General features: G+C 45.0%; 1 protein-coding gene across 2 annotated transcripts in view; it reads left to right on the top strand.

Moving 5' to 3' along the window:
* Window positions 1-24,000, top strand: part of LOC147025289 (formin-binding protein 1-like) — a 99,946-nt gene that overhangs the window by 26,913 nt on the left and 49,033 nt on the right. Inside the window, exons 1-3 of one of the 2 annotated variants that reach the window (XM_085886152.1) lie at window positions 15,905-16,104; window positions 17,367-17,423; window positions 18,783-18,930. In XM_085886152.1, the coding sequence (XP_085742278.1) occupies window positions 15,920-16,104; window positions 17,367-17,423; window positions 18,783-18,930 (390 nt within the window). In that variant the 5' untranslated portion in view covers window positions 15,905-15,919. Of the gene's footprint in view, window positions 1-15,904; window positions 16,105-17,366; window positions 17,424-18,782; window positions 18,931-24,000 lie in introns of those variants that run through there. The other variant, XM_085886153.1, reaches the window with a different exon arrangement.

Genomic DNA, 24,000 nt, shown 5'->3' on the forward strand with positions numbered 1-24,000 from the left:
GGAGTCTCATGAGTGGAGGAGGCCAGTGGGCCGACCACGTGCCTCATGGTTGCAGCAGGTTGACCATCATCTCAAGGAGATGGGGATGGGCCTGGCATCTGCCTGGGGGATGGCCAGACGGAGGCCCCTGGAGTACCGGCGGAAAGTGGACGCAGCGACGCGCTGTTCTGGCACATGCTCCCATACCTGACCTGAAAGTGGTCTTTATTGAGACTTCCAGCTCGGAGGGAAAGGGCGAGCTGAAGACCAAATTCTGCTTCGGACCTGTCCACCTCATGTGGTCTTCTTGCTGAGTCGAACCGGGCACCAGCGAGAGGCGAGCCGAATCCAGCGGTAGGGACACGGCGTGCAACCCCTGCAGCTCTCGTGGGGGATGGTGTGTGTCTCAAGTTCTCAAGCTCTTGATCATGAGGAGGAGGAAGAGGCAGAGCGGTCCGAACGTGATGCACCCTTATTCCCCCTGTCTCGGGGGGGGGGGGACGCCTCTGCCCCCTCCTGCTCTCCCTTACTGGATAGTTTTGGCACGCAGAACTGCTTGTTGCCCTGTCATTGGCCAAAACGATCGGTAAGTCCATTGATTGGCCCAGGGGCGTGGTGACGTCACGCGGACCCCTTTCTCCCTGTCGCAGGATCTGATTGGCTGGGCGGCGGTCACCCCACCCGTAGCACGCTGATTGGTCACGGGCCGTCACGAGGCTCCTCCTTGAACTCCGCCTACCAAACAGGCAGAGGAATATGATTCTGCGTGGCCTCCGCCCACCAAACAGCCAGAGGAACTGTATTCTGCGTGGGCTCCGCCTACGTACGTGCTGACGCGCGTAGGCATGGCGTCGGCCAGAGCGAGGTGAACGTGATGCTGGCGTTGTTGTAGTTATGAGGGGTGGAAAGAATGAAAGAAAACCCTGACTATCAAAGGAACTCACAGCGCATTTACATTTATTCACCCATTAGACGAGGGAAAGGTAGCTATCTATCCACATTCACTTATCGAAATAACTGAGCTATAGGACCTGAATGTTGTGTGCTCATGGCTTCCAGATTCGCAACAATATAGCATGATATTTCAAAAACTTGTGGACTGTTTTTATGACAAACCTTGGTGGATGATTTGGTTCGGTGAACAAGAAAGGCCAATCAGATTTGCCGATTAGGCAAGAACACCATGCAATTTCTCTGTGTAAATGTGTATGGTATTGTGCCGCTATCAGTATGAGGGCAGTATTAACCCGTTGACTGCTGACTTTTGAAGTTGCCGCGTATACCTTATTTTAAAATTTTACCCCTCAATGAGCAAATCCAATTTCATTTCTTATCCGTTGGTGGGGAAACCACACTTTACTAGAAAACTTGTAGCTGGCAGTGGAACAAGATGTTCAATTATGTATGCCAGGTAGGAGCTATCTGGTAGGATTATTTTTAGCTTTTTAGCACTGAGTCGAGGTTGGTATTACATCATTGCTAATGGTCGATCCTGTGCTGAGTATCACGTGTTTTATTTTCTTTTTTCTTTTTCTCGACTATCATTACCCTTCAAAATGGCATGTACGAGTATGAATGCAGATTAAGTGGCAAAACTTCTCATGGAGATTGATAATGACTGTAGTAATAATCCTGACATGGACTCTAAGGATCCTGACATGAACTGCCAGCAGATCTTTTGTTTTGTATTTTCTGACATGCCAGAATATTCTGTTGACAATACGATAGCCTACTCTTACCCAGTACTATTAGTATTGTTAAGGATTCATCATTAGCGGGGAATTCGAACGCCACCCAAGTCGGCTCCAATCCGTAGCCAGTTTGGGTGTTCGCACCCTATTCTCGACAGCCAAATTTTGAATATTCGGCATCACTTAACCACTGCCGTCTCCGGGGTTATAACGCCGGCTGGTTCGGCACAGGCCTCGGGTCACGCGCCTCAAATCGCGATAACAACGTACCCCTGGACCTTACCAGTTGGGGGAACAGACCCCGTTTACAGACTGGTTTTGTCAGAGACCGAGCGAATTCTGCCAGTCTGAAACCATTTTGGTTTTTATATCCAAATCGAGAGGATCGTTCCTTGGCGCGGCACGAATTAATTCAAAGCGGCAACTTCATACGAATCAGCCAGATTTATTGGGGACACATCGGCGAACATGACACAAGCAAAGCATTCAGGACAATGTTATAATTAATCTATTACCCGTTCTTAACTCGGGAGCTACGGATTACGGGTTTCGAAGGGGACCCTAACGAGATAAACCTTAGACGACAAGCAGACAAGACATGGACAGCATGCAGACAAGACACAGAGTACTTGGTGATGCTTCATGGACGAGAGGAAAGTGTCAAAAGCACGAATGTGGCTCGTGACAAGCCGATGTCCACAGATTCGAGCCCCAAGCTCGAGCACGCCACGTAGCAAAATGGCGCTCGTCCATGTGTCACAGCCCTCACTCACGCAGCCTCGGTGCATTCAGATCCCGCGAGGTCGACTGCACCAGAGCGAAAGATCGATGGTGGGTTTCAGCTGGTTTCTCCCAAGGTCCAGTATACAAGTCCAGGCCTGGCCTGTTCACCAGACCAGGCCAACTCGAGGTGTTGGGCTCAGCAGGCTGGGTCCATGGGATTCCAAGACGTCGTCGGGCCGTGAGGTGAGTAGGGACAGTCACTGGGACAGCCAACATGTCTTCTTTCCGTTGCCCGCAAATGATGACACCGTGTCGCATCCAGTCGGGGAATGGAAACCTAAGATATTGCTTATCACATTTTGAGGAAAGGTCTGAGCTATAGCATTTATGTGGTAGAGTTTGGTTGATTTGCTTGTTCTGCTCTTCATCCACTCATCTGCTGACTGGTCTCCAAGGAAAAAAAGGAGCAGGAGGAGGACGTCTGTATCCCTGCATTGTACAACGATCCTTTCATATCCACAGCTTATGGCCTCCAGTGCGTGCAAAATGAGACGTGCGTCCGCCTCCTCGTGATTTGCTTTAAGGTTTACAACCTGGCCACGGACTGAAGACAGTGTCCCTTCTTCAATACCTCCCACAACAACCTCCTGGCCAGCCTTTCCATGTTCAACAAGCTTTTGACTCAGAAAGTTAACAAGGTCCTCTTTGTTTTCTGTCGATGCTCTGAAACTGTTCCATTGCTTTGGAAATCTTAAATCCCCACGGTTGATAACCTTCCGAATCGGTTTGATTTTTCCTGCACGCTTTTCTCGAGTACCAGACTTTATTGAAGTTGTCTGATAACGATCAAATACTACGTCTATCCGGGGTGTAGTTTCAGAGAAATGCCTGAATACCGATTTTGTGTACACTTTACCATACTCATCGAATGTCTGGCAGTTAGGAAGCTCACCCAATGCTTGGACCAGGGCATGACCATCGATAGCGTAGCACGTTCTTGCCTGAGAAATTGGAATCTCTTCTGCAAGTTCCATTCCTTCAGTAAGGACTGACAGCATTGCATTTTTGGGAGTACTTCTCATCTTTTGGTTCATTAAACGAAACCAACACTTTCTGGAAAATCCAGTCATTTTCTCGTGTATAAAGGTGCGTTAGGTTCGGTTTATCGCTAAAATTTATGTCCTCGACGGGTAAGAAGCGAAAAGCAATGTCCATCTGTGACAAAAAGCAACTGCTGGCAGCTTACGACGCTCTTCCAGAAGAAAAGAAGGTGAGAATTTGATTTTTCTGCTTACTTTTCTGTGCGTTAGCTAAAATCGGAAGGTGAAACAAGCAGTTGCTTGAGCAGGCCAGGAATTGTGTTGCCTTCAGCAAAGTGACCGACCAGCAGTAAAAGACGGCAACGGTGCAGTCAAGGAGGGAAGGGTAGGGGCCCAGAGCAAAATGACGCTTGGGCCCTTTTACCCAATACACATGACCGAGAACTCAAGACGTAGGGTTTCATCATCCTTCACACGTTATCAGCAATCCCAACCATAGGCCTTATGATTTCTGACCGGCGTACGCCTAGATCGCCGATAAGAATCGACCGCTTATAAGAATCAAGCCAGGCCGGCCCGAAGTGATTCTAATAAGCGGTCTACACTGTATTTGAAACTGGTTTGTAAAGACTTTTCATGCGTTTTCTGTCATTTCAATCATTATGGAGATATTTGACGTTTTTGGTTCAGATTTCTTCATGTTTTCCTATAAATTTAGTCAAATGGTAAAATACTGAAATTACTGTTTTTTTTTTGGTTCTTTAAGGCTTTTAAATAATAGAATACATTATTCTGGACATTTTTGGGGAAAAATTTTTTTTGCACCCATTTGACCTTTGACCTTGAAATTTTGACCTTAAAGGTCAAAAATCGGGTTGGCCACCGGATGATTCTGAGACCCCATGATATGGTCTTACATTTGAACTCATTGGCCAAAAATCAACAAGCGATGCCATCAAAACTTTTTTAAAGCATATTCTAGGATCTTGGCAGGCTGACTAAGAGGAGAACTCAACATGTGGAAGTCCAGCTCGAGAGCTCTCAGGTGCGCTCTCTTCACCCCCTCCACACATTATGCCTGAATACCACCTCCCACAAGGCTTCAACAGTTGTCACAGCCTCCGGTGAGATTCTCTGCCAGCCCAAGCTCTTGCGCTTGTCTTCTTCCTGTTTGTGCTCTTCACTCCTCTCACCCTGACTTGTCAAACATATTATTGCACCCCTTACCTAATTGTATCCTGATGATCTGTCCAATCATTAGGATACAAATAGATGGATGAGTTGGGGTAGGCCAAAGCACACCTGGCCACACCAAATGTTCCTCCTCAGGTTGTATCACTTGGATTGGTGAGTTTGCCACCAGGGTAATGTGGAACCGCAGGGAATAAGAAATTAGCAATGAGGAAACTCAATCCGTGGGACACATAGACTGGTACTTTATCTCCATTATGTTTGGCCCACATCTGCAGATGTCACAGAATGTACATTAGTATGAATACACATTACACAAGGAGGGGTGGGTGTACCACTCCTTCATCAACATACACACACACACACACACACACACACACACACACACACACACACACACACACACACACACACACACACACACACACACACACACACACACACACACACACACACACACACACACACACACACACACAATTACGGAAATAGCTTAGTGGTTAAGAAGATAATTAATTTACTAGTTATTAATTGATATCACTGTTAAAATAAGATTATAATTTCATATGCAATCTGTGGCTGCTGGTTGCATCATTGCTGGGAGTGCAGCTGTGCCATTGATGCAGTGTCGCTTATTGATTCAGTAGAGGGCACAGTATAGTCGCCTCCCCCACCTGGTAGCCAGGAGTCCCTCAGCAACCCATAACGCTCCAGTAGCCCAGTGCCAAGTGGCAGCAGGCTAGCATCGCCATCTCAGCTGGACATCAGCGAGCGAATGCTGGCCATGATGGGCCAACTGATGGCTAAAATAAATGGCCTAAATGGAGAATGGCCAGGCCAAATTGATGGCCAATGGGGCCGGCAGTCAAGCTGGAGGCGAGCCAGGCTGATCATGTGCCCAAGATTCTGCCGAAGGAGAACGAGATGGGACCTGACTTGGCTGTGGTGAAGGATGTGCAGCAGCTAAATGGATTGAGGGAAAATTTAAGGGAATTTGGTTTGAGCAAGTGAAATTAAAGTAGGAGAAAGTGGAGTGTAAGGGGAAGATATTGTTGTGGATTTCCGCCACTCCGGCGTGCGGGCGACCGCTTTTAGCTAATTCGCAGCCGCACGCGCCCACCGACCGTGGCAATCCAGTCACAGCTGTTCGGATCAACCCCGAAATCCAGCTACGGGTGTTGTTAACCACACCATATATCAGCCAACTCTTCTGTCCATGCGCGACAGGGTTGATCGCTGAATTGTCGATTTACCTAATTATTCGCGCAGACAGAAATGCCGGGGATTTACACCGCAACGGGACCCGTACGGACATGAGCCGCTTTAAGCAGCTCACTCCGTTTGCGATTGCCGAGCCGTTTATTATCGCCAAGTCCCGTCGGACCCGATTATCTTATCGGCAATTAAAAACCAGCTATTATTCCGAACGCAATTACGGCAGTTCAATGGAGGAAGGGACGCAACGAGCAGGTGAATATTGAAACAATGAGGACATTTATTTGTACATGCAGGCACGTATTCAATGAATGGGGTTAAGGGACAAGACACGAGCAAGCAAAACCTACAGCCGTTGTCTATTTACTTCAGCCGTACATGCACTTATAACAATTCACTACTTAACGGACAAGGCGCCACAGACTTCCATGCAAAAACCCCAGAAAAGAACAGGGAGAACAGGGCCCGTAGGCCTTTAATGTTCCGCGGAGCTGTGAAGACCGAAGGAGCTCCGCGAGACCGTGCAGGTTACCTGCCACCCTCAGTGTGACTAGCTGGGCCCTGGTTCGGCGACCCTCGGTGTGTCTCGTCATCAACACGGCAGCTGGTGTAGCAGCGACTTGGTTGGTCCAGGCCTAGCCGTGCGGCCTGGTCGATCGGGCCTAGCCGACGACGCCTCAGAGGAGCGAACGGGCCTTGCTCTTTCAGAGTTGATGCTCTCTTAAGAGCCCACTCACTCCTCAGCGTCGCTCGGACCGTTATGTCGCTGGCTGGCAACTTCTCTCCGGCTGCCTCCATCGACCCACAATTCTGCATGGCACTGCAGGCTGGGCTAGACTCCAGGTTCCAAACTCTGAACTGCAGACTCCAGACTCCAGACTGCCGACTCAACTCAACCCCAACCTCCACTCAACTGCTGGCGACTCCTCTCCTCCACTGCTTTCTCGGTGTTTCAACGTGGCCTTTTATCGCCCCGGGGAATTTGCCCCTGTCTTCCCGGCGCGCGGGGGAAAAATCCTAGGAGTGGTGTTTTTCTTCGGTGAATACTTTTAACCGTCACTTTTGTTTTCCCAGGAGTGATGGAGTTGTTGTTGTTGTGGTGAGGAGATGTTGTTCGTTGTGGCGAAGGTGGTGAGGAGATGTTCGTTGTGGAAAAGGTGGTGAGGAGATGTTGGTTGTGGCGAAGGTGGTGAGATGTTGGTGGTTGTGGCAAAGGTGGTGAGGAGATGTTGGTGGTTGTGGCGAAGGTGGTGAGGAGATGTTGGCGGTTGTGGCGAAGGTGGTGAGGCGATGTTGTTTAAAATAAAGATAGGAAAGAATAACACGACCTTAAAGGTTCACAGCCCGGCACACAAATAATGCCCTTTCGACATTGGTGGGGAAATCTATCTGGACACACACTTATTGACATAACTGATCTTCGGGGAACCTGAATGGTGTTCTGTGAATTTCCACAACCGTAACAATATTCTTCATCAGTATTGCCAGGACCCCTGGTTGAGACACTTTTGACAATAGCTGTGCTGGCCATACGGGCCAATGAACAATAAACTGGGGAGCTGCCGAGAGGGCAAGGAGCTGCATAAAAAAAAGGCATACCTCTCCCCGGAGCCACAACCCCCACCTTGTCAATATTTATTTTTTCAATTTTCCTGATCACATTAAAATATAAATGCTGTGTCTCGTGACAAAATGCGTAGGAGAGATTTTCAACATGTAGATTAGGAAATTGAATTTTTGATCTATTGAATGTGGATTATATTTGGAGGGGAGTTGTGTGTTTATATGGCCAAGTTGATATTGCCCCTATCGCAGTCTCATTGACGAGTCTTCCAGAAAAGGGGGTAGGGGAGGGGGCAGTTACGGATCTGGTTTGTAAAATGATGGATGTTGTAAAATGAGGGATGTCAAAAGTTGTAAAATGAGGGATGGATTAAAATAGTTATTTCATAGTACATGTTAGCGTAAGTGCGCTACAATTCCTGTTTTGATAAAATGTGTCTAGCACATATTTAGAAAGACCTAGACCACACCTTCCCCCTCCCTGAATACATGAATCTCTCGTGTTGTCTATATCTGATTTTATGGAATGTCCTCCAAATAATAACCAATGAGCACAACCCACATCATGATTGCAGGGTCAGCGAAAGGTCACCAGATTAGCCTAGAAGTGCGCTTGCATGGACATCTGTCTGGCATTGCTGTCTAATGAGCATGCCTCACACGCAATTTGATGGTCACGTCACGCAAGTACACGTCACATCAAGAAGTGGCAGTGAACGTGGGAGTGGGAGAGGCTCGGCAGAGGTTTGGTTCATGCTGTCAGGATCATGCTGCTGCTGCTGCAGGCTGCTGCTTGCTAGCACAAGAGGTCCTGTAGGGAGATACTCGAGGTGCACCGAGGCCAGGACCATGCCGAACCACTACATGCCTGCCCAAAACCCTGATGGTCAACCGGGTAGAGGAGTGAGCATGTGGACAACAGACCCACACTGTGTGTGAGCAGAACCACACAGGACGGGTTTCTTTGACATTCCCCTGCTAAGTCCCATGTTTCCCCCGAATGAAATAGATGACGAGTAATTGCTAAAGCTGTCAAGGTTCCGGGACACGTTCTATGTCATTATCCCATGCACATGAAGCGAAAAGCGGGCTGAAACAATAGGTTCGTGTCCGTCCGTCCCTCCATCCGATCAGTTTAGGATCGAGGAACAACTTATTCAAATTAAATTCATGACTGCAGGTAAAAAGAATCAGAATCACTGCAATTTAACACAGGTGGAGGCCAATTTACTTGGTGTGTGATTTTGAAGGTGATTCGTTACACCTGAGTTAACTTACCTATTATAAGGGGGGTGGACAGTTATCCAACCAAGATATTCTAGTTTTGTATTTTTAATTAATTTTCTGAAATTTGTGGAATTTGTTTTTCATTTGGAAGTTGTGTGTTACGATGTGTAATTAAAGAGGGAAACAGTCTGATTTAATGAAATTTAATTCCAGGCTATAAGGCAACAAAAGGTGAAAATTTTGAAAGGGGGTGTAGACTTTCTATCGACACTGTGTGTTGATACGTGGCATGTGATATCGGGTGAAGTTCCAGGTTTTACTGCTGGTTTAAAAAAAAAAAATCATCATCCCTTGGACAATATCAGGTGAACAAGAGGCCGTCAATATGGCTATGTAAGTGTGAGGCTGATTAACGCTACGTTCTATTGTGATCGATGAAGCCTCCATCACCTAAACTAAAAGTGCGACTCAACGTCATCTTATTACAATGTATAAGGGTGGTGTATATGACTGCTTCAGAAGCTGTAAACTTCCAGATTACTTTTTAAAAAAAAGATCTTTAAAATCATTATTTCATTATAATTGAACATTGCATGGGGTATCATATTCTATGAACTCGAGTTCATCGATTTAATTGTGATCACCGCTGAGTGGCTGTGCTTTCCTCCCTTTTCCCCATTTTATTTTTCTCAGTAAATTCCCCTGTTTGATGAACATTTTTGTGGCAGTTGGAAATGGGATCCATAGCACTTGGGAAATTGGTTTATTAACCCATGAGTCAGGCAGATTGGGTCTGTGCTTACGTGCTCAATGTGGAACATCGACGAGCTCTGCTCGGCATTCCTGTCGGCAAATCTGCTGCGGTCATCACACTCGGTGATGCAAATTCATGTTAAATTATGCTGCAGATGCGGAGACCTTTTTTGTCCCATACCCGCCGGGTGGCATGATGGTCGTTGAAGACTGCGCAGCCAAAACTATATCTATCGATATATATATATATATATATATATATATATATATATATATATATATATATATATATATATATATATATATATATATATATAAAATATATTTTGGGTGGTCGCAAGACTACCGTTATTCTCAGGTTTTTGTGTGGTCGCGAGACTACCGTTATTCTCAGGTTTTCCGTCTGTCTGTATGTCTGTTGGGTGGTCGCTAGAGTACCCTTATTTTCACTTTTTCCGTCTGTCTGTATGTTTGTATGTCTGTATGTAATGGACAGCTCTGGAGGCCAGAAGAGTCAACCGATTTTGATGAAACTTGACAGGTAGGTTCATACCACGATCTAGTTTTTTTTTTTTGTATACCTTGGTCGAGGCTCGTATGAGAGCAAACACACAACTCACAGCAAGGAGGCATGAGACAAGAGGGGCGGGAGTGGAAGGGACAAAACAGTGGGGAACAGACACATTAGGTGAACTGTGGAAGGGAGAGGGATGGGGATGGGACGGGGAAGATGGCGAAGAGAAGATGGACATTTCAGGGACTTTCAGGAAGGAAAGCAGGAGAAATGAAGGAAGTGGGCTTGGGTGGATTATCGGGGGTAGAAAAGATCGAGGATTTGGATGGGGGAAGATAAGAGGTGGTGGTGAACAGCTGTTTTGAAAGCCTGGAGGGAAGAATGGGAAAGAATAGAGTGAGGAAGTTTATTCCAAAGGCGGGAAAAAAGAGGAATGAAAGAGTGAAGATGAGCAGTGATTCGTGATTTTGGTAGTTTTACCAGAAGGGGGTTGTTGGCGGACCTTGGGCGCCCTGTGGAAATGTGGTGGGGACAAATCGCAGAGAGAGCAGGGGGGCAAGGCTGGAGAGGAGTCGGTAGAAGACAGAAAGACCACCGACCAACCTGCGGTGATTGAGTGAGAGGCCCAAAGACTCGGCTTCATTGCGGGAGATGCCGATGATCTTAAATGCCCTGGTTTCGACAGCGTTAAGCCGAGAAAGGTGGGAGGCAGGAGCACCAGCCCAGAGGGGAGAGCAGTACTCCATCAGGCTACGGACAAAAGCTTTGTAAGTGGTCAGGAGCTCAAGAGGGCCGAGGAAGGACTTAGCACGACGGAGGATTCCCAGTCGGCGACTGGCTTTTGAGGCGAGGTTGGAAATGTGACTTTCCCAGGAAAGGTCATGGCAAATAGTGAGACCTAGAAGCTTGAAAGAAAAGACTTCTTCCAGAGGATTGTTGAGAAAGTGGATGGGGGGGTTTTGTAAACGGTCCTTTCGTAGAGACATAGTGAGAGTGTGAGATTTGTCTGGATTGAAAGACATGTTCCACGTGTTGGACCAGTTTGTGATTTTATCCAGATCTGCAGTGAGCGAAGAAGCTGCTGCTTGCCGGTCTGAGGGATGACAGATGGTACGGCAGAGGGTGGAGTCGTCGGCAAAGAGAAATAGAGGATTTTCCAGAGAGTCCGAGAGATCATTGATAAAAACCAGAAAAAGAACAGGGCCCAGAACGCTACCTTGAGGAACTCCAGCCTGCACAGGAAGAGGGGATGAAAGAACTCCATTTAGGGCCACACGTTGACTGCGACAGGAGAGGAAGTCTGCGAGCCATGAGTGGAGATGGCCTTGAATACCATGGGAAGAGAGTTTGGTGAGTAGGGCAGGGTGCCAGACTGTGTCAAAAGCACGTGATATGTCCAGGGATACGGCTCGGATTTCCTGTCTGGCATTGAGGACCTCCATCCATTGATGGGAGAGCAGAAGCAGCATATCCAGGGTAGAGTGACCTGGTCTGAAACCAAATTGATGATTGGAAATCAAGCCATTGGAGAAGAGGAAGGATTTCATATCTGAAGCGATGATGGATTCCATCACCTTGCTGATGATTGGGAGAAGGCTGATTGGTCTGTAGTTATAGGGATCTGTTTTTGCACCTTTTTTATGCAGGGCAGTGATGTTAGCAGATTTCCAAGCAGATGGCAGATGACCTTGGGCAAATGAGAGGGTGAATAGAACAGAGAGAGGGTGAGCAAGAGCAGAAGAGCAGGCTTTGAGGACACGTGGGCTGATGCCGTCTGGACCGGTTGCAGAATCTGACTCGAGGTTTGAAAGCAAGCTCTCCACCTTGTCAGGAGAAAAGGATACAGAGTCCAGGGACAGTTGGGTGCGACTGGGTAAAGTGGGTAGAGATAGTGATGGGTTTAGGACACAAGATTTAGCTGCAAACACCGAGTTTAGACATTCAGCTTTATCACGTGTGGAATCAGCAGTGCGGCCATTTGAGGTAAGGGAGAGGATGGAGGGGGAACACACACCAGAAACAGATTTGATTAAACGCCACCAGGATTTTGAGGAGGGAGAGAGGTTTGAGAGTTCAGACTTGAGATGAGAAAGATGTTGTTTTCTGGCTCTCCTGAGGGTAGATACACACTTGTTCTGAGCTTTGTGGAAAGAACTGAGATTGCCCTCAGTTGGGTTTGCTTTCCATGAGGCAAAGGCAAGTTGTTTCAGGACAACTGCCTCGCCACAAGCTTCAGTAAACCAAGGGCGGGAGGAAGGGTAAGACAACTGAACACGAGAGGGGATAAATCTGTGCATGAGGGAGAGCAAGTTTCTTTGAAAGAATTCCCAGGATGAGTTGATGTTGGAGAAAGTAGTGATAGGAGACCAGTCTGTCAGTTTGATGGCTGCTCGGAGACCCTGCCAGTCGGCTTGAGTGAAATGCCAGACTCGACGGCGGTGAGGTGGTTCTCTGATAACAGCCAGAGAGATGTCCACTTTAACAAGGACGTGGTCAGAAGAACCAATTGGAGCGAAGGAAGAGCAACAGATATTGTCAGGGAAATTTGTCAAAACCAGATCCAGAAGAGATGGAGTACCATTGGTTGAGATCCGGGTCGGGAAGTTGACCGATTGAGTCAGTCCCAATGAGTCGCAGAAAGCTTTTGCTGAGGTGCCATGGCAGGTGAGAGAGGTACCCACACCTAGCCAACTGGCATGATGACAATTGAAGTCACCACATAAGAGGAAGAGAGAGTTTGGATGAGAAGATAGAAGATGGTCCATGTTTTCGGATAGTGAGGTGTAGATGGAGTCATCACTGTTCGGTGGACGGTACAGTACACATATAAACATGAGGTGGGAGTGGAGGGGAAGCTGAAGCCAGAGGTATTCCTGGGGGTGTGGGGGAGTGAGAGCAGTGCATGGAGAGTGAGGAATAGAGTATTTGATGAAGAGAGCAACACCTCCACTAGGACGAGGCTCAGGTCTGTCATACCGTAAGAGGGAGTAGCCAGGGAGAGATACTTGGGAGTCAGACACGTCTTGGGAGAGGAAAGTTTCTGTTAGGCAGATAATGTCTGGTTTGTCAGTGGCAGCCTGTATGGAAAGATCTGAAAGGTTTGAGCGAAGGCCCTGGATATTTGAGGTCCACACTTTTAATGAAGAGGAAGGGGAGGAGGCTTTGGGTGCAGGAGGTGGAGGGGGAGGGGGAGGGTAGGACAAGGGACGAGGGGGGCAGGTAAGGAGGGTTGCTGAAGGAGTGTGGGGTATTGCAGAATAACGAGGGGAGGGGGCCGAATGAGGAGGAGAAAAGGCTCTGTGGTGCTGGGGGAGAGGGGGGACAAGAGACAAGGAAGAAGGGAGTTGAGGATTTGAGGAGGTGAAGTGAAGAGATGGAGGTGAGAGGGCAGTGGAGGGAGGCAGGTTGGTGGATGAGAGAGGGGGCAACTTTGATAAGGAAGAGTGAGGGGGATGAAAGATGGGAGAAAGGTGAGGTGGGAAATTTTGAGAGAGGTGAGAGGGAGGCTTGGAGGGAGAAGAGTGGGATGGTTGCTTTGAGAGTGAGAGTGAGGGGTGAGGGGGGTGAGTTGGCACTGAAGTTGGAAAAAAGAATGGTTGATGGAAAGCGAGCATCCATGGCAAACTGTGGTTTTTAAAAGTTTTAGGTCAGAGATGCGATTTAACACAATTCTTGATGGATGCAATGAAGGCGAATTCAGAGAATGGAGAGAAGAAGCGCTGTAATCGTTGGATTTTTTAGGCAAGGAATGAAGGAGAGGTCGAAATGAGAGCAGTCTGTTAAAATAGCAGAAGAGTAGTTCTATGCTTTTGAGCACCGTTGCTATGGACACCACCGTTGTCTAGCAACGGGACTTAGAAATTTTTGGAAAATCCTAAAAAAAAAAAAAAATTCGAGAATCAAAAATCGGCTTGCAGGCTTTTATGCGCACTATAATCAACCTCTTTGTCAAAAAATTTCAGCCCGATCCGTCAAAAACTGAATGATTAGTATGCAATTATGTAGCGACCACCCATGTCGCCTACCGGCTTGTATGTTTGTATGTAATGGACAGCTCTGGAGGCCATAGAAGTCAACCGATTTTGATGAAACTTGACAGGTAGGTTCATACCAGGATCTAGTTGTATGCTTTTGAGCACCATTGCTATGGACACCACCGTTGCCTAGCAACGGGACTGAAAATTTTGAAAATTCCCCAAAAAATATTTTTTCAAAAATCGGCTTCCAGGCTTTTATGCGTACTATAATCAACCTCCTTTGTCCAAAAAATTCAGCCCGATCCATCAAAAACTGTATGACTAGTATGCAATTATGTAGCGACCACCCATGTCACCTACCGGCTTGTCTGTTTGTTTGTATGCAATGGACAGCTCTGGAGGCCAGAGGAGTCAACTTATTTTGATGAAACTTGACTGGTAGGTTCATACCAGGATCTAGTTGTATGCTTTTGAGCACCGTTGCTATGGACGCCACCATTTCCTAACAACGGGACTTTGAAAGTTTTGAAAAATCCGAAATTTTTTCTTTTTTGACAATCAAAAATCGGCTTCCAGGCTTTTATGCACACTATAATCGACCTCTTTGTCAAATTTTTCATCCCTATCTGTCAAAAACTGTATGACTAGTCTGCAATTATATAGCGACCATCCATGTCGCCTACCGGCTTGTCTATATATGTATGTATATACAGGTACTGGACAAAAAATGGAAACACCTGGGTAAATGAGGGACACCAAGCAATGGCTTCCACACACGTGTGGCTCATGTTAATTCAGCAAATAACATCCCAGCACTCTTCGGATCATGTATAATAATGCTGCACATGCCTGGTTGCCTATAATTATGGTTAGCATGGCTGCAAGAGGAGATCCCTCCCAATGCCCCCATCCACAGAGCATATGTGGTTTCCAAATGGTTTGATGAGCCTGACACCGATGTTATCCACATGTCATGGCCTTCTCTGTCACTAGATCAGAACCCAATCGAGCATTTTTGGACATTCTGGAATGACGCCTGTGACAGCGTTTTCCATCTCCAAACAGGTGTGAGTTGTAGATTGACTTTCTCACGGAAGAATGGTGCCGCATCCTTCGTGCAGAATTCCAGATGCTGGTGGACTCTTAGTCTATGCCACGGCGCATCCATGTCATACTGACTGCACGCGGTGGCCCAACACCTTATTAAGTGACTTTACATTGGTGTTTCCATTATTTTGCCCACTACCTGTTTATAGATAATACACTCCAACACTTCAAAATTTGAATGAAGTATTTTTTTTTGGTTGGGGGGGGGGTGGTGGGGTTCATCCAGTGGTCATCAATGAATTGTTTTGTCGTGGTTCGGAAGGAGAAAAAGACAAGTAATTCTGGAGTCTATAATTTTGAAGCTTGAGATTCATTATGATTCCTGAAGGGAGGCATTAAGTGTTCTTTGTCTTAGTGTCCATGGTATCTCACTTTTTGGGAAAAAAAAAAACAAAAAAAGTCCATTTTCATGATGAGGCAGAATTTCAAGTGCTACCAATTGGCTAATATTACGAGTTGGATATACCTGGAACCATCAGTGATCTCTAATCGCAGCCCTTTAATGTGTTTTCATTGTTCTGGTCAAATGAAAATGAAGATTAATATACTTCATTTTTGACCTTGAATGATCAAAAAGCTTTAAAATTCTGAAAATTGTATTGATATGTTTTTCATTTCCTTAACTGATACACAAAGCAGAGATTGTTTGCATATCCTGATTCAGTTCCATGAAACAATTATACTGTTATGCTTGTGGGGTAGATGGAGGTATTTCATGGGAAAGTTAGGATTGTATAGAGTTGCTTAGTCCATGGACGTGCAGGAGACATCTCAATGTAAATTAAATATTGATACTGGGAGCTAAAGTGTTGTCACCATACGAGGGGTGGTGCTGTGTGTGTTAGGTAGGGATTAAGGATAATTTTCCCTCGCATTTAATTATCCCGTGTGAACTTTTCCTTTGTTTTTGTATTTCAAGACTGGCGATGAAATGAGATCATGCCCTTAAAACAACAACCGAGCTGCACGTCCAAGCAGGGAGAAAGCCCTGCCTCCAGGGGTGACGGCTGGCGAACCATGCCTCTGGAGTGGATGATTAACGGGCATGACATAAGTAAGAGGAAGAAGAGAACGAGGAAACCGCTCGTTGCAGGAGGAGTGAAACAAGGTCACGCTGTTTTGTGGTGAGCGGACCTAGTTTGCGATAGAATTGGTGCTCGACACCTGACCAGAGAGATGAGACAGAAGCGAGTGAGGCAGAAGGTTCGGCGGAGATGGGAGGATTGAGATAGAATCGGTGTTCTGAAAGGAGAATGAGTAGGACAGTTGCGGGAGCAGGCGATTGAGGAGGTCTCACTGGCTGGCTATGTCTGAACACGCCGAAATGCAGCAACAATTCTCATGTAGCGCTGTGAATTTGCCCGTGTGACTGAGCAAGACGCTAGTCATTGACTTTGACTGAATCATGTGGGACCAGCCTCGCAGCCTCATGTCGAAAAATCGGGGAAAGAGATGGTGCCATTCTGTAAAGCAACGGCGTCGGTGAGGAAGATTGACGCAAGAAGCTGCACAACGGTGTCTGAGTATCGCCGCCCGAATAACCTCCCGTACGTTTGCCCGCCCAGAGAGTGGCTGCGCACCATTTTGGGCACATTTTTCCATGCAGTGACGAAGTAGTTTGGTGACTTTCGAGAAACCGAAATTCACTTCCGGACCCGAAGCTGAGTGCCGAAATAAAGGAGGGATTTTTCTTTATTTTATTCTGTCCCCCTGTTTGTATTTAAGTCTGTGTTGAGGTTCCTCGAAATTAGAGTTGGGTTACCTCACGTCTTGATCTATTTCGATTATAACTGTTGATTTTCTGTTTATTAAATCATTATTTATTCAATTTGTTGGTGTCCGTGCATTTGTTGTGGGTTCGAGTACAACCCGTGTGCCTCCGTCCTTTGCTGTCCTTTCCTTCCCGTGAGCACCATAATCTCCAAGAATATCGGCTGTAAGCTTCCAAGAGAACTGTTTGGCCATCCGTCCAGGTAGGGGCAAACCCCCTGGACACGACAATTCCTTGCACTTTGGCAAATGATCGAATGCTTTTTCAAACTCATTTCTCCCCTTAAGTTACCTTTAACTCGTGTTTTTTGCTTTCATTTATTTCTGTTACCAAATTCGAAAAATTGTTTCTTTAATCCTTAAAAAAATAAAAACATTTGTTAGCAATTACTGCATCTTTAAATCTTTTCTGGTTTTTGTGAAATTTATTACTTGTGACAGTTGAGTTTGCTTTCAAGTGCTTAGAGATGTCCAGAAGTTTCAGATTGTGGATAAACTGCTGCTTTTGCTTGTGATATCATAAACAGTCTTTCATGATAAATGCAGATTAACTTGTTATGACATGAGTTTACAAAGAGATCTATCATTTTGACCTGAATCCGAATGTGTTGTGCAGGCAACTTGTGAAGCGCTATCAAATCAAGAAGGGCTCCAAAGAAGATGATGAATGCCAGTAAGAACTTGCAAATCTGATGGAACTGGTCTTGACTGAACACTATGAATGTTGAGTGTGGAAGAAAAGACTCCGATTCGAATTAGTACCTTTTAAAATGTTTTTGATGCTTTTTAAATGTACCTTTTCAAAAGTTGCATAGGAATGTCTTGCATTGCAAATAGTTAGGGGGAGAAGGTATAGAGGGGAGAGAGGAGAAGGAGTAGAAGAAGGAGGAGAAGAATTAACAACCTCAGAAAAATAGAGGAGTCGGGTAAAGTCAGGGAGAGGGAGTCAGGATACTATTCCTGAAACAGGTGAGTCCTCTGTTGTTGGTATCCTGGAGCATCACTTTCAGTGAATATACTTACTATCAAAAAATGTTGGATTTGATTGAAAACCTGATTCCTGGAATTATTATTTTTTAGCCTCACCAATTTCCGAAGAGATAGGAGAGGAGGCATTGTAGTATGTCTGTGTGTCTGTGAGTCAACACACATACTAACTTTACTGTTGCTCCCAAATCGGCCTTAAGCTAATTTTGACAAATTCATCAAAGGTAACGATAAATTTTTCACATCTAATTTAGCCATAAGTTGATTTTGTACCTTGAATGTGGATTGTGTCGTTATCCTCACCTGTTTGAGTGTGTGTTTGGCAGCACCGCCTGCAGTTTGAGGTTTGTAGCAAGGCCCACGGGATTGACTAGCACACCTCCATGACCTTGGGCACGCTCAACCAAGTGTCCGATTTGAATATAACCTTTTAATGTCTGAACAATAAGTTGATATTTTACCTTGAATGTGCCTTAAGATCAAGTTATGGATGATTAATTATAATTGTGTAGTCTCTTCACCCTGTCTCTGTCTGTGCGTTTCAATCTCATTGTCAAGGCCCGTACTTTTCTTATCTCTGCTTGTAAAAGAGGTTTGTCTGTGTGTGACAGGTATCCTGCAAGATTAAATATAAATTGATTAACAGTAATGATTAGACGTGTTACCATCTTTATTATAAGAGCGCCGTGTGTGTTTGTGTCAACATCTTTGCTTGAAAGTGTTTTAGACCAAGAAAAGTTTTGAAAAATTTCAAAAATTGATTTTTTTGGGGATAAAAAATAAATAAATTGCTCCATTATGCCTAAGCCTTTTGTAGCTATATGAAATGTAATATTAAAAAATGATCCCAACCCCATTCCTTAGTAGGGTTATGGAAGTGTTTTTTTTTTTGGCATCCATGAAAAATAAATTGATTTCTTCAAAATGCCAACAGGGTTAGAATAGCACCAGGCGACGTCAGTACCTGCTGGACAATGCCTATTAATCTGGTCACACTAACACCACATAATCTCACTTCCTGATCATTGTTTGCTTTCATTTGCAGGTTCTCCATGTGCGAGGCATTTCAAATGCTGTTGAGTGAGCTGGGTGACTATGCAGGGCAGAGAGAGGTGTTGGCAGAAGGTCAGAAGGAGAATGGTTTGCAGCCTCTCACGCTCTGTGTTGTTGATTCTCGACAGCAACGGAGGAAGGTATTTCATCTTTCTGTTCCAATGATCATAACGCAATCCAAACCTTGTCTGACAGGACAATGCAGAGGTTGTGCCATCACTTTTGAGCTGTCTCATCTGGGTTCTATTTTTCATTCCGATGATAAACTGTCACATTGATGCTTCGCAGGCAGGGCATGCACCATCCATTGGATGGACGTTAGGGTAGGTATCCTGTCTGCTAACATGCATTGGTGAATGTTAAAGATCCCACCATGTCTTTTGCAATGAGTGTGTGAGTTATTGCCGGCATCCTCAACAAATTCAAAATTCCTGCCCTGAATACCACTGGGAAGGCGAAGGGAAACCACCTTGCAGTGTATTCCTTGCTGTGAGATGCTCAAGCAGCACTGAAGTTGCTTTCTTGCACAAAAAAAACAAAAAGGAAAAACGTTGGAGTGAGTTGTTGGGATTACACATTATCAGAGGGGAAAAAGGCACTTCCAACCAAAAAGTAACTAGATCTACTCTGCTCATCCAGTTATAAACTAGACGGGCACTCGGTAGAGCGCATACCTCCGCCACGCAATGCCTGATCCACGAGAACATATCGGGCCCAATACATTTTTGAAATATAATGCTGTACAGGACTATATCGTTTTTGGCCTGATCTCTCAATGGTGAATAATCACTTTAAAAATTAAATAATTCTCGTATCCAGATCTGGATTTGGATCTTCACCAACATTGAATCATTTCGTCCTTGCCACACATCCAACAGGTCCACCACGTTTCGTCCGAATCCGTCAACAACTTTTTGAGATATCGTGCTATATATCAGTTTAGCACTACCTCTCAATGGTGAAGAATCACTTAAAAAAATTCTACTCATCACATCCAGATCCAGATCATCACCAAAATCTAATCAGTTCTTCCTTGTCACACACCCAACCTATCCACCAAAAATACATGTAATTATTCATAATTTTGACTTAAAAAGACATTGAATTATAAATATATGTATTTTCATATTTAATATTTCAGATACAACTATATAATTTCATACCAGTATTCCTATTTCAGATACAGCTATATAATTGTAGTTTACTTTGCCTAAAAAGAGTAAGATTGACAAACATAGTACAACTTACATTGTGGAATAATTATTTTGTTATATATGATATGTGCCAACTGGTTGTAATATTTATTTTTATTTTCAAAATTAAACATACGGGGTACATCTTTCTCATCATTCATACAGAAACATGATAATACACACAGTACATTAACTGGTAAATAAGACACAATAGTTCATTATAAAGCTGCTGAAACTACTGAAACGGGTGTAGTTGTGCTAAAAGTATCATCATAGTACCTGAAATCCACTAATAAAATGACCGTTTTTACAGCCATTTTTCCCTGCTGTGCAGGGGTTGGGCAATGTTTTTATGGCCGGATGCCCTTCCTGACGCCAACCCTGGTCGCCTCTTATGACACACAGGGATATGGTACACCTATTCTAACCAGGGCATACACCGGGACCAGTACACTGGTTCTCATTTCGTCGACCTCGGAAGGATGACAGGCTGAGTCAACCTCCTGGTGTTAATTCAGCAGTCAACGGGGCTTGAACTCAGGACCCTCGGATCCCAAGCCGCCACCCTAACCACTAAGCCAACACCAGGCTTACCTGAAATCCACTATCGTTGACTAACTCCATGAAATGTATGTGTATTTCAAATTTCGTTAACATTCACACAATGCTTTCTAAAATTCACTTGAGTACAACAATATTTATCTGAATGCTATTCATCAACAATTAGCCAATTTACGTTCATCTATTTGCGCATTCATTGTATGTCATGCAGCCACAGGATTTAGTGCAAGGCATCCTTATTTTCTTACATGAGCAGTAAAAGGTGCGGCAACCAGTGCGACAGGAACAGCAGGTGACATCAATGCAAGCTTTCAGAATAGGATTTAGGCTGAGAAGTGTGGGTTTCAAGCAATTTCCATGAAGTTCCCATCCCATTTGCTGTGGCTGAGGAATGACTGGGTCTGTGCAATGTGCCTGTTTCTAGATGAGTGCTTGAGAATGTGAGTGCATCACTTGTTGGAGGCATGCTCTCAGGCTTGTTAGCCTTGAAGAACATGATACGATGAACATCATCAGTGGTATCAACCTGCTCAAAATTGTACATTCTGCACACAAACTTATCTGCATCACTGACTGACTTGTCTGAGTTCGTTCACCCTCCCCTTGTTCAACAGGCAGGTCATGATGCTGAAGGAATGTCTTCCATGATGACTGTTTTGGCTTCCGAGCAAAGTAAGAGGTGGTATTCCACCCTGTTATGGCGTGATATGGAAGCAGAGCTGATACAGCAGCGAGGGGAAGGTTGTCATTCGTAGCCCTAATGTTGATATATTTCCTGTTCTTTGCTGTTCTCGACATTAACTACAAATTTAGAGCTGCTACATGGCTGTAGTGTGCCACCAACAACAAGCATGTCAGCGTCCCTGGCAGACACAACAATAATCTCAGATGCATTGTTGATGCAATGGACGAGTCTGGTGTCTGCCTCTTCACATTTGGCATTGAGGTTAGAGAGATTGGTTCTAATTTTTGAGGACTTTACTTCATGTGAATCAATAAACCTCCCTGCCACAACAACTTCCTTGTCAGAGGGTGCATGTGCCAATGGCTTGTGTGAAAGAAAATCAGTTGAATCTGCCTTGTTTTCCTGCAAAACAATGAAGTTGGACAATAGCGGTACATTCCGTCCATTAACGGCATGCCTGACAGCCTTCAGAGATTTCGAACGTCGTTGCCTTCTGGCTGACTTTTGATGGAGGTTTCTCTGTAGCTGTCAAATATAATATCAATTCTATTGCATCTGTGACCATTTTAGGAATACCAAAATCTGCAAATGCATCAGCCAAGTCACCATAATGTCTGTGCCTTAGGGGGTTTTCCCATGCTACACTTATGAGCCATCGCATCAATCACCAGGCATGATAAAGCAGATGGAATCACAGTTTTGTCACTGCAGGCAGCAAGGAAAGTCAGCATTGGATGACTGTGGATTTTGTGCCTGTTCGTAGTGAGCCATCTGTTTTGGCAGTCGAGATTGGAACTGGCATAAATTAATGTGTCATCACATTCTTGATATCCACCTTGTGACCACCTTCATAGGAAGTGATAAGGTGCTGCATTACATCTCTTATCAGCTTGTCCTTGTCTGTTATGTTTTTGGGGACATCATACAGGGTTTCAAATGTTGGAGATTTGTTTATTTTGATTGTAGCTCGAAAAGGTAAGGTAGATTTGGCATTTTTGTTGAAAAGTTTGTCCATGACAAACTCAGTTGCTTTCTGTTCTCCTCGCTTCTTGGCCGACTGTGGAGCCTCCTGAATAACATGACATTAACCTGTTGTAGTACTTTCACCAGTAGATCTTTAGCTTCAGAATATAAACGTTTTATCAGAGCAATGAGTATAAATATATGATATGACACCCATTTTGAAACTAATTCATGTTGTTAGATTTTCAGATATTGGACAGTTAGGTGTGTCTGTCCATGTTTAAACATATCTTTATGATTAATAATGACATTGCTGCCTTTGAAGTTGCCTTTAAGTAACTTTACAACATCCACAGATGTAATAATCATGAATTATGGGGGACATTTTCAATTTTCATTTTTGAAACCCCTAACACACAAAACTGAGCATGCCAACATGAAAATTCGGATTCAGCACCTCAAAATCCACTGGAAAAAACTTGTTGGCAGCTTGGACCAAAAAATGCCCTTTTCGCTCCAACTTAGGGCCTTTTTTCATTTTGCACCTCGTCAATAGCGGTGTTGATTCGGGGAGGTCCGCAACTAAGAATGATTGACAGCAGAAGGAGGCGTTGCCTGGCGAGCACACCAATGGGAACGCACTGTCTTGAGTCAAAGAGCACGTAACAAACTTTGCTTCCCAAAGCTCTACCTCCCACAAATTCTGCCACACCCACTCCCCCCTCCCAAGTCTTTGTCCCGCTCAAGCTGCTTAAAAGGCGGAAAGCCAAGCAGATCAGTGCTGTCAACAAGTGTTTGGGACCTGAAGACCACCTACCTGTCTGTTTGTACTGAGGAGAGAACAACTGTCAGATCCTGCACTGGATCTGCGACTGGGTGCACTGAAGCCAGGTCGAGAACGGAGCAACAAGGGCCCAGAGCATGGGGCAGAGGGGAGAGGGTGATCAAGCCGGGAGGTCCCTCGCGCAGGGAGATAGCTGCAGAACTAACTAACACAACTTTCTCTTGGTTTATCATCATCATCATCATCATTTTACGGCCATAACCATGCTTTCATGTGCAAGCCGTGGTTCACCTAATGGCTGCTTTCCAAGCTGCACGATCCCTTGCTAGCCCTCTTGTTAGGCCTTTAACTCTAAGATCATCTCTCAGCAACACATCCCATGTTTTCCTCAGATGGCCTCTAGCTCTCCTTCCATTCACATTCATATTTATACACCTCTTCTCACAACTACTCACTCACATCCTTTCCACATGTCCGAACCATCTCAACCTACCCCTACAACCCCTACACAAAACCTCACTAGTGCTTTCTGTACCGAACCTATCTCTAAATTCCACATTTGATTCCCTATCCTTCAGTGTCACATCACACATCCACCTCACCATTCTCATTTCATTTCGTTCACACCTCCGTTTATTCTTCCCCAGATATTTTTCCTGTAATTGCCGAACTATAAAAATTACCTCCATCGTGCCCCTTCCTGGCATGAAACCAAATTGCATTTCATGTATATTGACACTCTGTCATCAATTTATCCATGACTTTCTCTCTACCACTTTCATTCCATGGTCCAGCAACTTCAGACCCCTATAGTTTCTCTGAACTAAGGCATCACCCTTCCCTTTATAAATATTCACCATTACACTCTTCAACCAGCCATCTGGGATGGATGTCTCCCTTATAATTGCATTTACCAATTTCGTGATTAAATTCACTCCAATATCACCAGATGCCTTCAGCATCTCTGCGATAATACCAGTGCTGCTCACCACTTTACTATCCTCCATTTCATCAATGGCTTTCT

This window comes from Eptatretus burgeri, chromosome 6 (genome assembly GCF_056783735.1).
Source record: "Eptatretus burgeri isolate ZD-2024b chromosome 6, Ebu_testis_v1, whole genome shotgun sequence".
NCBI lineage: Eukaryota > Metazoa > Chordata > Myxini > Myxiniformes > Myxinidae > Eptatretus > Eptatretus burgeri.